The 16,994-nt window shown below is 36.4% G+C and overlaps 1 protein-coding gene across 1 annotated transcript in view; it reads left to right on the forward strand.

The window, feature by feature from the left end:
• Positions 1-9,266, forward strand: part of LOC140229926 (WD repeat-containing protein 20-like) — a 55,059-nt gene extending 45,793 nt beyond the window's left edge. The window contains exon 4 of the mRNA XM_072310128.1: positions 6,954-9,266. Coding sequence (XP_072166229.1) covers positions 6,954-6,995 — 42 coding nt within the window. The 3' untranslated portion in view covers positions 6,996-9,266. The remainder of the gene's footprint in view (positions 1-6,953) is intronic.
• Positions 9,267-16,994: the final 7,728 nt, after the last annotated feature.

Consider the following 16,994-nt stretch of genomic DNA (forward strand, 5'->3'; position numbering starts at 1 on the left):
TTTCACATAACCTCAAAATCTTATCTTTTGGTTGAATTTTTAAAATTATTGTCTATGATTTTAGTGTGACAATAGAATGTGCCAATATTTGTCATGTAAGTATAACAAGACAAACACATGTGAAGCTGTATTGAAAAATGTGATGTCATACAGTAAGTTATACAAAGTACAGTATTTTGTGTACCTGTACAAGCAGCACTACATATGTTCTTAACATAACCCCCAATGTTTGATATTAAAGTCTTCAAGTGAAAGGCCAGCATGGATTTAGCAAATAATATTTTTTTTTTTATGCCTCCGCCAACGAAGTGGCCGGAGGCATTGTGTTTTCGCCTCGTCCATCCGTCCGTACGTCCGTCCATACGTCCGTCCCATTTTGTGTTTGTCGATATCTCAAGAACCGTGTGGTGGTTTTGCATCAAACTTGGTAAGAGGGTATATCCTGGGGGGATGATACTTTGTTTGGATTTTAGGGTCACGAGGTCAAAGGTCAAAGGTCACAGTTTATTTTGTGGAAAAAAAAGTTGAAATTTCATGTTTTTCTCCATATCTCGCAAATGGTTCAAGGTATCTTCATGGAACTTAGTATATATGCATGTACCGATGGGCAGTGATTATCTAGGGAAGTTGGGGGTCATGGGTCAAAGGTCAGGGGGTCAAAGGTCAAGGTCAACTCCTCAAAATATCACTACTTTCCTTATATTTATGCAATGCCTGAAGGATTTTTTTAAACTTGATGTATGCATGTATAACCCAATATATATTCTGTGGGAAGTTTCTTGCCAAAAGGTCAAAGGTCAAGTGAAAGTGCTAAATTGCACTTCTTCCTCCATATCTCAAAAGTAACTCAAGGTATTATCATGAAACTTACATATTTATGCATGTTCTACCTAACAGTGATTCTCTTTGGAACTGTGAGGTCAAAGGTCAAAGGCCAGGTTTAGATAATACTATTTTACCTTGATACTGAAATTATACTTTTTCTCAATACCTTGAAAATTACTCAATGCATAAACTTATGAAAGGGTCAAAAGTCAAGTAAAAATCATCAGTTCCCCCAAATACCTGCACTCTGACGTTTTAATCATTCATCCAATTGAACCTAGTTCTACGAAAGTGAACATTCAGCACATTTGTGGCAAACCTGTCATTTTAATATTTTGCCAATTGTGTGAAACTGTCATCACACATTGTCAAGACATTGTACTATAGACCTATTAGGAGAACCATGCATTATGGCGGAGGCATACACCAGTCGCCGTAGCGACATTTCTAGTTTCGAGTCAATTTTCATCTATTGTAGGAGGTATAAAATACACATATCAATCCTAAGCAATGGTGTGTAGGCTGCAGTTTTTCCATTAAAACACAAGTCTGAAATTTGGAGGCAAGTGAATGCAACATCGTTGTGATACAATGTAGGTCACACTTGGACAGTCAAAGTGTAGAGCAATTCACTGAGAGTAGAGCAATGTTCATGTTGAGGGGAGTAAAATTTGTAAGCAGGTTAGGCAGATATGACGTAAATGGTATCCCGGGGTACCAAATAAAAATCAGCCATTTTGTTGAATTATTTATTTATTTATTTATTTTTAAGGTTGTACCCTGGGTGCCAAAAAGTGGGAAATTATTTTGGTGCTGGAGCTAGCGCGCGCTAGCCACTGCACTGCACAACACTGCACTGCACTGCACTGCACTGCACTGAAGCACACGCTATTGCTAGCGCAGCGTACCATGCCTGCATAGTATAACATGCAGTGGCATGGGAATGACTATGTACACGCACACACAGTGCATGCATTTCTCTGCGGCTGTCCTCGAGTGGACGTGACGTGGCGTTACACAACGTGGTACCCCAGGTACAATGGTACCCCGGGGTAACGCGTGATGTTTTTTGTGTTTGTCGGACAATGCGTTGCCATGGTAACCATAATTTTACCAAAACCTTGTGGATTGAATAACTTCCATAGTATTTAAGCAATCAATTTCAAAATTGGTATCTATGATGATCTATAGGTGCAGTTATGCAAGATACTCTTTGTGTTTGTACCAAAGATAGTAGAGATAACAAGATACGAAGGCGCGCGATAAAAATGGACACAAAATGGCTACCCTACATGACGATACAAAAGAGAGCTAAGTACAAACTCAGTACACCTAGAAACATCATTCATTTCCAAAGGTAGTGGTATTCTTATTATCTTAAAAAGATTTAAAAATTATAGTCGTAGCTTTTTATCGATTAAGGGGATTATTTTGAAGAACGAGATTTTAAAGTAATAAGGATTATTTCGTGGAGGTAAATATTTGGCAACAACATGATCTAAAAATAGAGTTCAGGCTACACTCCCGCAAAGACGCTTGATAAACATCAACAACTTCAAAGACAGCGCGCGTCTCGGGCAAAGATGTACATCACCTGAGACGCGCTATCTTTGAAGTTATGTACTGTGGTCTCAGGTGATGTGCGTAATATGCTTGAGGACCGCGCGCTGTCCATTTGTTTTGTACAGGATTAGAGCGCACTTTCGTGTCTTATTAATTAAGCATCTTTGGTTTGTACTTGACAAAGCGTTGCCATGGTAACCGCATGTTTTCTTCGAAATCTTGTGGAGTGAACAACTTCCACAGTTTTGAAGCAATTGAAATCAAATTTGGTAGGCATTATGGCCTTGAGGCATAGATGTGGAACACATAATTTTTGTGTTTGTCGGACAAAGCGTTGCCATGGTAACCATAATTTTACCAAAACCTTGTGGATTGAATAACTTCCACATCATTCAAGCAATTAAGATCAAATTTAGTATGTATGATGATCGGGAGGTGTAGTTATGCAAGACACCAATGTGTTCATATAAGAAAAATGTGTTGCCATGGTAACCACTCATTTTTGTATCAAATTGAACCATTTAATCTATGAAGGTGAAATTTGGTGTGTATGATACTCTTTAAGTGTAGTTTTGCAAAATGTCCTTTGTATTTGTATCGGACAAGGCGTTGCCATGGTAACCGCATGTCTTTTTTTTTTTTTAATCCTGTAGAGTGAACTTCTTCCACAGTTTTCAAGCAATTGAAACCAAATTTGGTAGGCATTATGGCCCTGAGGTATAGATGTGGAACACATAAATTTTGTGTTTGTCACACAAACCGTTGCCATGGTAACCACAATTTTACCAAAACCGTTGCAGATCGAATAACTTTTCTATCATTCAAGCAATTAAAGTCAAATTTAGTATGTATCATGATCTAGAAGTGTAGTTTTCTAAGACACCAATGTGTTAGTTTAAGGAAAATGTGTTGCCATGGTAACCACTCATTTTTTTATCAAAATAAACCATTCAAGCTATGAAGGTCAAATTTGGTGTGTATGATGGTCTTTAAGTGTAGTGATGCCGGGGGAAAGCATGTTTCCATTTGCTTTAAGTTTTATACTCAGTGTCAACTCTGTAATTGTACAGTAAACTAGAATTATTCTGTTTCCAATTTGACAAATGCACAAACTTAGTATTAAGGTCATTGCCCTCATGACATCACACACTATAAAGCAACACTATGGGCAGGGGTATTAATCACCTTCAGTGATAATTCTAGTTTTGGTTTTTTTGCCAAAAGGTTGAAGGTCAAAAGGTCAAAGGTCAAGTGAAAGTGCTAAATTCCACTTCTTCCTTAAACTTATAAAGGGTCAAAAGTCAAGTAAAATCCTCAAATCCACAAATACCTGCACTCTTAGACATTATAGCCAGTCATCCAATTAAACCTAGTTCAAGGGAAGCAAACATTCAACACATTTGTGACAAATCTGTCATTGTAATATTTTGTCAATTCCTGTATGTGAAATTGTCCTCACACATTGTCAAAACATTGTACTATAGGCCTATTAGGAGAACCATGCATTATGGTGGAGGCATACCAGTCGCCATAGCGACATTTCTAGTTTTTTTTTTTGTTCAAATGCAGTTGTACCCGAGTCTCGAATCCTAATACATATCAACTAACCATTATTGTGAAGTTATTCAGCCAGAAATAACTTATCTTATATATTTTGTGACAAAAGAATTGAATTTTCTTCATGTTTTTAACATGATCTATGAAAAATTGCAAAGTGGTCATCAGCTCACTCATCAGCTTACTCATTCGCATATTCATATCAACTGTTTGAGAACCATTTGGCAAAATTAGTGACTCTCTACATTTTGTAACTTTCTTACATTTAGTCTTATTTTGATCAAATTTTCACTTTTGTGCTTGTTGTCCCCGCCGAACGAGTTCGAGCAGGGGACTATGAAACGGGCTCCGTACGTGTGTGTGTCCGTGTGTCCGTGTGTCTGTGTGTCCGTCCGTGCGTCCGTGTGTGATCAAAATGTTCAAAATGCTACTCCTTCGCCATTTCTAACCCGATTTTGATTCTGTTTGCTTTATATGATAGCACTACATGGGAGCTTTGAAACTTCTATACAGAATTTCAGTTGTGACCTTTGACCTTGACCTTTGACCTATATTGTACATTTTGCTTCAAAATGCTACTCCTTCGCCATTTCTATTTTGATTCCGTTTGCTTTATATGATTGCACTAGGTGAGGGCTTCAAAACTTCTACACAGAATTTTGACCTTTGACTTCTTTGACCTTTGACCTTGATTTTTTACCTATATTGTACATTGGCTACAAAATGCTACTCCTTCGCCATTTCTAACCCGATTTCGATTCCGTTTGCTTTATGTGATGGCACTAGGTGAGGGCTTCAAAACTTCTACACAGAATTTTGACCTTTGACTTCTTTGACCTCTGACCTTGATTTTTTACCTGTATTTTACATTGGCTACAAAATGCTACTCCTTCACCATTTCTAACCCGATTTCGATTCCGTTTGCTTTATGTGATGACACTAGGTGAGGGCTTCAAAACTTCTACATAGCATTTTGACCTTTGACTTCTTTGACCTTTGACCTTGATCTTTTTACCTATATTGTACATTTTGCTACTAAATGCTACTTCCGGCGGGGACATATATTATGCACCGCGTAATTTCTACTTTTCCTTGTTGAATTGTGCTCTGTCTTTTCAGTCAAATTTTGAACTAGACAGGGTGGGGATTTGGCTCAGATGATAGTGCATCTGCTGCCCAAGCAATCCAAATGACCTGGGTTTGATTCCAGAGTCTAGATATGAGCAATGTTATGTGTTACAATCATACCGTCCCATACCTCTGATAGGACATAGAATGGAGGTCCTGTATGTGAGAGATTCACAACTCATGCACATAAATGTTCCAGCTTCATTCATTGCAAAGAGCAGGTGGCGTAAACCAGTGAAGTGATCTGCTTCACATCCAACTGGACCACATGGAACACTAGCTAGTACAGCTGAATATGGGTTTTTTTCCAGCCATCTCCTGAGATGTAAAATGAAACAAACAAACAAAACTGGTCCATATGTTCTGATACCCCCACATACACGAAGTGTATAAGCAAAAGGGGTATTAGGAATCAGCTTGTAGGCAGTCGGGCGGTCCATTGCAAATCTTGTGTCGCAAACTCCTTCACTTTTGAAGCAATTTTGATGAAACTTTGGTTACATGATGACTTTGAGGTGTAGGTGGGCAAGACATGTTTTTTGTGTTTGTTAAAGAAAGTGTTGCCATGCCAAGACACAGTTTGTGTTTGTACCTGACAAGGCGTTGCCATGGTGACGGCATATTTTCATGAAAATTTTTTTGAAAATCTTGTGGAGTGAACTACTTCCACAATTTTGAGGCATTTGAACTCAAATTTCGTGTACATGATGATATTGAAGTATAGATGTGCAGGACATGTTTTTTATGTTTGTCGGAGAAAGCATTGCCATGGTAACTACAATTTTCCCAAAACCTTGTGGAGTGACCTTCTTCCACAGTATTTAAGCAATTTATTTCAAATTTGATATGTATGTATAATGATCTATAGGTGTAGTTACTGTATATGCTGTTATTTTCGCGTACAGATATTTTTCGTGAATGAGGGGATCACAGACATTTTCACAAATTGATACAGAGATATTCATAAAGGCACTATTACCTTAGGGCACGGTGACATTTTCGCGTGTTGTTAAATTTGCGACCCAAGTGTGATTCGCAAAATTCTCGAACATTAAACCCTCGCGAAAATAACAGCTTATACAGTATGCAAGACACACTTTGTGTTTGTACCCGACAAGGCATTGCCACGTGGTAACAGTTTATTTTCTTGAAAATCTCGTGATGTGAACTACTTCAACAATTTTGAAGCAGTTGAACTCAAATTTGGTGTACATAATGACATTGAGGTGTAGATGTGCAAGACATGTTTTTTTTTGTGTGTGTGTGTGTGTGTGTTTGTCGGAGAAAGCGTTGCCATGGAAACCACAATTTCCCCAAAACCTTGTGGAGCGAACTACTTCCACAGTGTTTAAGCAATTTATTTCAAATTTAGTATGTAGGGCCTATAATGATCTATAGGTGTAGTTATGCAAGACACTCTTTGTGTTTGCACCTGACAACGTGTTGCCATGCTAACCGCATATTCCATTCAAATCTTGTGGAGTGAACTACTTCCACAGTTGTGAAGCAGTCAAACTCACCAGGTACTCACAAGGTACTACACGCATGCATACACACAGACAGACAGACACACTCACATATTAACCTTTTGTCAAACCCAGGTTCAACTCTTTTTCATAGGAACCTTGGCTGCGGGAGCACGGGTATTTATCACCTTTAGTGATACTTCTTGTTCAAATCCAGTTTAGTAATATTAATTAGTATGAATCACTTCATTGAAAAGGTTTCTTTTAATTGTCTACCAAATATCTTTCCTGTTGGCATACACCGCCATACACTTTGAGAAAATAGCGTCATATTTCAAAGTCCAGTTTTGCTGCCTCTCTTGTCCACCATTTATTCTGTTTTCTTTTTCTCTGACAATATCTTGCATCATACAGGGAATGACACAGCAAGTGACGATGGGAGGAACAGTGGTATGAGGGAAGGTGCACAAACAGTGAGGCGATGGATCAAACATATGGTACTTCCAGTCTCTTCACCTTGCGTTGGGAGGAAGAGCGAGCGTTTCTCCGACAGGCTATGGAAAGGCTGGCTGTGGAGATGGGCAACTAGGCAATGCTCTCACTACATAGATGCTTTTTGTATGTAAACTCAAGAGCGCCAGAGTAGGAATGGTCTCGCTGGCACCCTTCTGTTCAAGCCATGTCTGTTGAGTTGATCAAGCATCACATGTCATCAAATTTCTCTTCTTGTTTTTTATTTTCAAGTTTTTGTTATTATTTTGAAGAGAGGAGGGGAGGGGAGAGACAGGCATACTGACATGCAGATTGTATATTTATGTGTAACAGACTTTCTGTCATATTTCAGGCCTGCTTGTGTTGTTGTCAGACCACATGGAACAAACAAAGATTTTTCCCCAAAAATATCTTCAAGTTCAACTGTAATTATTGAAATGAATAGGGCAATACAGTAGTCAAATTTAGATGATTCTTAACTCATATTAGCTGGTAGCATAATGCAGTTTATACACTCTTGGCGCCGGAGGTTATTTTGAGCATTTTCAGTCAACTGTACTCTCTTAACTATAGAAAACTAGTAGCAATTGAAAGAAATAATAACCATAATGGTCTTTAATATAAGATGTAAATCAGAGTCCTTTGATGAATGATGTGATGTCACATGGTATAAATATAATTTACATATGAAAGACACATTGATGTCTCTGACACTTATGAGAGGAAAAGTATAAAAAACTAGATTCAGTTGAGAGAGAAAATAATGGTCTTTAATGACAGACGTAAATCAGAGTTCTTTGATGAATGTGCTGTCACATAATATAAAGTATTTGCACATGAGGTACACATTTGTATTTGATCACTTAACTTATTCAACAGAAACCGTATATAAAAAATATAAATAGTGTTACACAGACAATCATGTATTAAATGTTCACAATGTGAGCTTTCTGATGGTTTATATAGTAACTCGTCGGGTGTAATGCCTACAAATCTGAAAAGATATTGAATGGAAGCTGATAGGTGCTGTGAACTAGTGTAGTCTAGTTGTTAAAACCAATGGATGGGACTACAGTAAAGTGTGTATGGCATTGTTTGATCTTCCGCGAGGGAACTCCAGTCCAAACAATAGTGACAGGAGGTAAGGCATGGAACTGTAGGATGTTAGGTCAGAGTTCATGGACTATAAAAAGATAGTGTATGATGTCATCAACCTATTTATTTCTGCTGCGGATTATCCCGTAGATTGGTAATTGCAGTGTTCATGTGGATTACAGGAAATCACATAGATAGGCAAATATGGGCTATGATCAGTGATAGGCAAGTTCCATGGATATGTCTTTAAAGGGTTTTGCCCAGCAAGGCTTCTGATTTTGCTGTATAGCAGATACACAACTCATGGACATATATTGCAGCAACTTCCATATTCAAAATCCCTACTGATTCCATTAAAGGACTACATTTGTGCAAGCTTTTGCAGATGCCCTGTCACAACAGGGCAGTGGATGTAGCATTATAGAGTCATATAATATATGTGTACATGTATATCACTATCAGCTGCATGCACCCAGTTGTAACCACAGGGCTAAATGCTAGCACACATAATGAATTGAAGTAGGTATAGCTGAAGCTTTATTATTTTCATTACAAAAGGGCCTGATAATTTAAAAGTAATAAGGATTAAACATACTTTGTCATTAAAATGCACAAACAGATGATATATATTCAGTAAAAATCCAGAAATGCTATTAGCTGTTTTGTGGTTTTCTCCTCACAGAAAACATAGCCATCCTAAAAATATTTTATTAGCATATGTGTTTAAAGCAAAAATAGATAAAACTCTTCCTTAGCTGGGTGGTTTCCTGTAAAGAGGAAATCCACCCCAAAATTAGATAAACTTTGAAAGAAAGAGAGAAAAAAAATCCCTTCAAATCAATTCAATTCAGTAATGGTTTTATGTCAGTTGTGTAGTCGGTGACTGAATTGCATGATATTACAATAAAATATAATACATATACAATACAGATGAAAGAATTATGAAATTACAAAAAGCATTTCCATCATAAACACATCATATTTGACCAGGATGTGGACTCGAGAGGAAGCCTCAGCAAAGGGAGGAGGAGAAGATAGAGGTACTAATAGGGGGTTAGAGAGGCAGAAATGAGGGTTGGAGATCGAGAGAGACAAAGAAGGGGAAAGCGGGAGTCCATGTAAGAAAAAAAAATCATAAACATAATCACAATTGAGATACATAAGTTCTGTCATTTACATACAATTGTTCATTTCTTCAAAATGCTGGAGCATCCAGAAATTCAATAATTCCTTGAAATTAGTCATGCCATGAAAAAGTGAGAAAATGTACACAATGCAGAAACAAGAATGATAAGATTATCAACTGTAAGAATGGTACAACAAAGTTACATATATAGGTATTTTCATGAAATAAACTTCTATAGAGGAACATGGCAAAAATGATAAGAATTGGGTAAGAAATAAGGAAGACATGACAATTTGATATTTCACTTTTTTTTTTTTTTGAAAACGTTTCATGGCCAGTCCTTTATGAATATTCAAATGAGCATGTTGATGTCATGCTCTCACAATTTTTCTTTTATGTTATATATATGTAATTCTGAAAAAAGAAATATATATTTTTAACTAACGCAGGTGGAAGCACAATCCCATACCAAAATATATCATAGTTAACATCTGTTCGTATTCATTTTGGGTAGTTAAGGCAAAGTTCATAGTTATACAGCTAAAATTTGAGACATTTGTAATTTCTGTGTATGAAATGAATAAGAAATTGTGATGGCATGACATCCAATTGCTGATTTGAATATTCATAATGACTGGTCAAAAAGTGTTTTCGAAAAAGTTGTGAAATTTCAGAATGTCATAACTTCCTAATTTCTTATCCGATTTTGATCATTTTTGCACTGTTCTGTTGGGAATTGTTTTCTCTTTTTTATGAATTTCACAAAATTCTGAAGTGGATTTCTTCTTTAAAAGGAGGTTTCAGATGGTTTTCAGACTATTACATTTGAATAACTATAAATTGGTTATACTGAGTACAGAGTTTAATAATTCATAATGATTGGAATGAGGAATAAGAACGTTTTCAAAATTTATAACAAATTGCAATGAACAAGGAGGGTGACATGGCAGCCTCACCATAAGAATACATGAGCTGGGACTCAAGGAAGCAGAACAAAAGAAAGAATGCATCGATTCTGCACAGGTGAATTTGTTAAGCAAGCAGTATTGTAATGGAATTACACTGCTACATTTCTGAAATATGTGAGGCTCCTATGTCATCATTCTGTATAGTGTAATGTGTTTAAGATTTTTCAGATTATTGGTTTCTCTGCTCAAGGACCACAATAAATTCCTCAGATCTATACATGGAGCTGTTGATTTATGTACTACATGATGTGAAATTATGAAAATCGTCTGGAAAACCCTTAAAATCCTTTTGTAGTGATTGCCACGTGTTGGTTAACCAAAAAAAAAAAAAAAAAAAAAGCCAATGATATGGACAAGAAAGGCAAAAGCAGACCCAATTTATGACCTCTCTTGGCCTGTCACAAAAACCTGTTACTGGACATTGATTTCTAATTTTACTGTTTTCCAGATCTCCAGACTTTGAGCTTCAAATTAATATGATTTCTCCCACTTTCTTTAGAGGAAACTACACTATAGATTGTAAGAAAGCTACTCACTTGAAAACACCATTTTTAGGAATTGGCTCAGATGTCATCAAGATGTCATCAAGTATGCAGGAGAGTAGACATTCATATGCAACAATTTGATTCAACACACCATTGCAATGCCCCAGAAAAGAAAAGAAAATTGATAAAAACAAACAAACATAATTTTTATTTAACATGAAAATTATGTTTGTTTTTTTAAGAGATGTGAAATTTTTTGATTTTCAGGAAAGCTACCACTTCCTTGCAGGTTTCACAGATTAATATCTTCATTTAGTTAGGATAACAAATTCATTGGTTTCTTTGTAATGAAGTTGCACAGAATACACCAGTGATGGTAGTTGTGGAAGAAGAGTGGCTTTTCCTGCCTACTGTGATATTTACTGCCCAGTGCCTCTATACCCTCATCTCATATTTTCCTCTGTATTCATATGAGGTTTCACATGTGTAATTGGGAATTGTGTATTTGTGATGAACACGATGAAAAAAACAAATGCATATTAACCACTTGCAAATCTTGTATTTCATAAAATAAGCATTTTTTTTCAGAATTTTTTTCTTCCAGAGATACTTCAAAATTCTTAATCTTATTTTGCCACTTGCGCATAGTGTTTTCTTTACTTGTTAGATTTTGAGTGATACAAAAACAATACTTTTCAAGATATATATGTAGGGGTTCCTGCAAAAAAAACAAAAAACAAAAACAAAAACGAAAGCAAAATAGACACACATATATTAGTGAATACATTGCCTGTGTGTTTCTGTTTGTGTGGGTGGTCCCTACTATTTGTTTATTCTTGGTCTCTGTTCATGTTGAACTGCTGTCCTTCCATTTCATCAGCTGTGAAAACTTCTGAAGAAGTACCGGCGGATGTGATCACATGAAAATAATTTGATTTAATTTCAATATCAGTCAGATTCATCTTCATCTTCATTGATCTATGATAGGACATAGGGGCAATTCCACGGTAACTCGCGTTACAAATAATGGGTACATTTATGGGATAATGAGCCAATATCTTTGTAATTGGAAGGATCCACAAGTTACTTTTTTCATCATTGGTTAAGTAGACATACACCAACTAAATGAATCCAAAAAGAAAAATAAAGGACAAACATGTTGGGATTCTTGAATCATTTAATTTTGGTAACTCGCGTTACACAAAAAGGACATGGTCAATTCTATACAGGCCTCTTTTTGGAAAGTCTCCTCATACTAGACAATCCTGATAAAAGTTTTCCTACCTTGAATTGATAGTGGGTTAGGACTCATGAATTAACACTATCAAAGTTGAGTAACAATGACCTGGTAAAATGTAGGGAGCCTTTATATCGGTAACTCGCGTTACGGTAACTCGCGTTACATTATGTCCACTAACACAGGGTGACACAAATTGATAACATACAACTGTTCTGATGGCACTGAATCTTGTGTTGAATATTTTGAGAGATGCTTAGTACATAGTAAAATGAATAAATGTTAAACAAATATTTTACTAATCAACCCAATTGATAGAGAAGAATGTGTTTAAGACTAAAAAGAGCTTCACTCCTCATAGAGACCCTGAATATGTTTCAATATACCCAGATGATTTAGGTGTATAAGTACATAATTTTCAGAGTGTAAAAATGAAAGATGTTGAAATTTTTTAAAAACAAAACATAAAAGTATCAAACCCTATCGACAAGTTTACAAAAAAGCCTATAATCTTTCATAAATTAAAATCCTGTCTTTTTGAAAACTCTCATTTCTGTGCAACTGATTGACAAATAGACCAGTTCGTAATTCCACGTTGCGCATGAGCAGAAAAAGTTCATTTGTACCAACGGGCATTTTGGTTTGTAAATTCACTGATATAAGCATCTGTGATGCGATGATTATTCATGTGATCCTTATCTAAATGATGCTTACCAGCACATCTACCTGACAGCAAGAATGGTATTTTGCAATATAAAAGGAAATAAGCTGTTACTGCATTCAATACAGAACAATGAAATGGATGCTTGCTACACTTTGTAAATTGTAAACTGATGGGAGTATTCTGATCCCCTGATCCAAATGCAAGTTCATTCTTTTTTTGAACATGAATTCCATAAATTGTTATGTCGGGCAAGTTTTATGCATTATGCCGCTTTGAAAAAGAGTGAAGTGCCGAACCAACTGAGAGAAAAGAAAGGTCATTTGTACCAATGTGTACATGAGCTACAGTGCCATTACGAACTGGCTTATTACCCTACATCAACTTAAATTTATTGCACTCAATTGATTAGTGTTTTAGTAGTAGCCATGATTAAAAAGTCATGGGCGTGCATACTCGAGCAGTATTCGAACTAAGACCTCCTGATCTCCGGACGGGCATCATCTCGGAACTAGACCACTGAACTTCCGCCCAACAGGAAGTGTTGGTTCTAATCCTTATATCATGCAGCGGGTACTGCGTAATTATTCAAATTCATGAAATTCTTTCGTTGAGATGTTATTATTGCAACTAATTGACAAATTGCCCTACATCAACATAATAAAAACTGAATTGATCAGTGTTTTATTGGTAGCCATGATAAAAAATCATGGGCACACATACTTGAGCAGGCCGGATTCGAACCCACAACCTCCTGATCTACGGACAGGCGTCATTTTCACTAGTCCACCGAATAAGGATTAGAACCAACACTTGCTGCTTTATAGCATTCTGTAATAAAAATTCTGTAATACTAATGCAGGAATTTCAGAAGATAAATTTTAGGTTAACCTCGTTCACTGCTGGATGTACATGTACACATGCAGTGAAAGCCTGGCTAGACTCTTCAATGTGGCATGTGATCAGTGGCCTTGATGCTAGTATTATACAATCACAGTTTATTAGGCTACTCTCCTTTGTTTCAGTCCAGCATAGTGTGTATAACACTGGATTTGATTGTTTTCACCATAATATAGCTCAATTAAGTGTTCAAATTTGCTTACGTTGGTGGAAACTTGTGTTTATAGTCGGTAACTCGCGTTACATACCGGTAACTCGCGTTACATGGTAACTCGCGTTACACTTTTCATTGACATTTTTTAATGTGATGACAGTGTTTATTCAAGTCAACATCCTGTATACAGTATCAGGGTGTGATGAATTTAGAAAATTATGATTCCCAACAAATTACCTCCACTGCTTCCTTCAGAATGAAAAATATTTCTTGTTTCGGTAACTCGCGTTACATGGCTCAAGGCCTGAACTTTAAGGTGGTGATAAAAATTTTTTGAAGGTGGTATAGAAATTTTCTCATGGGAGACTGAAGTAGAACCAGTTTGCTTCTTTGAAATGAATTAACTGAAGTGCTAGCAGAATTTTTCTTCAAAAAAAAAATGTATATCAAGTTAAGCATGCATTTTAGCAGTTTGGATGACTGAAAAATTGTCTTGAACATTTATAGCTGTTTCTCGGGAAATATTTCACCGATTGATATAATTCTTTGAGTTTCTTCAACTTCAATATATGGGTAATACATAATGAGTAATTCTTTTGCAATATAATAAACTTTAAATTTTAGTGCCATGTCCACATTCCCATGGAATTGCCCATAGAAATTGTGCTTCTATTGACATTTGTATATTCTTTCCCTTGTTTGGAAGGTTGGTTTAATTTTGGATGGCTTACAGGAGAAACACATGACTCTTCACACATTCAGTGTAGGGAGATGGCTGAATATTGTTGCTACAAATCTGGTATTGCTCATGAGCTATAAAGTGCATGTACAAGTTCTCACTAAGCAAATAACTGCGGCCTTTCACAATGTATGCAAACAAAGTGGCCCACCTCTGCATTATTCTTTACTCCGAGACAAATGAACCAACAATGCAACAGAGAGATTGTAATACTTCAGCACAACACATCCTACAGAAATTGACTTACAACAGATAACATGCACATCCTTCAGTTGATGTTTTAGGCAGTATGATAATACAATTTTCAAAGCCTATTTGGGTGCATCACATATCCACTCATAGCACTGACTAAAGGAAATGAAATGCTGTCTGGAAATAATTCTGTGTGCAATTCACCTGTGTATCCCACTTTATTGTACAAACTTTGGTATCAACTTGTACATTTTTTGAGAAAATGGTCAATAGTTCATGGGGCATCTACAAAGAATAGAAGATTTATGTCTGTGCTTCATATGTTGTATACGCCATATATTTAGCATGTCCAAATTTTTGCGAATCCGGACTTCCCGACGATATCGCGAGTGGTTAAATTCGCGATCGTGGAGTACTTTACTGAACTGAGAAATGTATAGAGTACATGTGCGTCACATTCATATCGGGATCAGAGTCATTTCGTGTGTCTTTAATTTTGCAAAAAGTACCTGACTCGCGAAATTCGCAAAAAAAAAAATAAAAACCTATTGAAATATTTGGCATATACAGTACTTTGCCAGTTAGCAGAGCTGTGGTGGTTAAGTGTCATGAGTTGACATGAGCTCTAACACTTCATTCTATCTTACAAATACTTACGGTTATAAGTAGAATGGCACTCTTACTTGGAATCCTGGTATTAGAACGCTACTTCTATCCTATAAATGATGTTGTGGGTTTGAAGTGGAAGGTAATGCTTCTGAAAATTCCTGTTTGGTGGAGCTGGGTTGATTTTTTTTTTCCCAACATTCCAGGTGAGTTTTGTTGACTCTAGGATAAAGCACATAATTCAAATATCAGTTATTCTTCTAACTTTGAAAGAATTGTGATGACATTCCATAGTAATCATCATTTCAAGCCCCAGGTTTTCCATTTCTGATAAGAAATTGCACCCCCCCCCCCCCATGAGGAAATTTATGAAAATGTTTGTTGCAGGTTATGATTGAAACGAGTGTAATGGATATTTAAAGGCAGTTTGTGGTTGAGAGTTGGCTAATTTGAACAATATTTTTGAAGCTCGTGATTGATTCAAGCAGCTGAATATTGTATGGTGTCCTGTTCATGAACAAGAACTAAAACACCTTGACTCAACACAGCCATCCACAACTTTCAACCACAACTTAGCCGGATAGGAGAATTTTATATGAATGCAGGTAATACAAGATACAACTGAACCCAATACTTATGTCTCTTTCGGTGCTTTTTAAGTGATAGTGTAACATTCTTTGCCAAATCAGTCTATGCTCTCATGAACAAAATTCTTTAAGAACCCTTTGATAGGACCAACAATTTGTTTGATATGCCCTTACATCATAGATTTTGTTCTCTGTGTGCCATGTAGAGTTTGACATCATGATAAATGCAGTTAACTTGGATTAAGCTGCAGTGGCATAAGTCAAATTTTGCCCAAGTGATATGAACAGTGTGTATGAATCACACCATGTAACTTGTTGATTGCCAAAGTTAAAGCCCTTGTTCTAGTCCCAGTGCATTTGACATATGCAGAATTAAGAGTAGTATCAAAACAGGGTTAGCATAGATGACAATCATTTAATCTACTGCAAGGGTCCATGTGAATAGTCTGTAATGGTTAGTATATATATTCATACAAATATTACAGCAAAAAGTGTTTGGACACTGCAACACAACAGCACAGTCGAGAGCACATAAACACGATCGCAATCTTTAATGTTTTCCAGCTGACCCCAAACCCAGAATTTTCTGAGTTGTAGGATCGGAGTAGCAACACAGTTCTTGGCTGAACATATATGCAGGCAAGGTCTCCATACCTAATTCATATTGCATGTCGTTCATGCAAAGTGAAAACTCACTAACTTGTATGTTGGGAAGTGGTTCCTACAATCTTGCTGGTGGCTCATAGATGTAGGCATGTTATTTGACATGTCCTAGGTTTAAAGGGATCGTATAGTTTTGGTTGAGACCTAATTTCAGGTTTCTAAGATTTTTTGGTGAGATAATGAGAAACCTCGTATGAAATATGAAAGAGCATGTAATTCTATGAGGGATTCAACATTTATTTGATGAAAATTGGTTTTGAAATGCCTGAGATATCCAAAAAAGAGTGAATCTAATAAAGTGTGGGACCCACACTTTATTACGATCCCTTTGTTTTATTATCATTATTATTATTATTATTATTATTTATTCGACCAGGTAAAGAATATAGGATACATATCATAACATCACAAACATGAAACAAAAACCAGGATGAACATTACAAAGGATACACTGTACTGTACATGTTACACAAAATGAAAATGAAATGAATGGAGACTACATGACTACACTGCATTTTACTTTGTTTTTGGATGTTTCATTCATTCCAAA

Source organism: Diadema setosum, chromosome 1 (genome assembly GCF_964275005.1).
Source record: "Diadema setosum chromosome 1, eeDiaSeto1, whole genome shotgun sequence".
Lineage (NCBI taxonomy): Eukaryota > Metazoa > Echinodermata > Echinoidea > Diadematoida > Diadematidae > Diadema > Diadema setosum.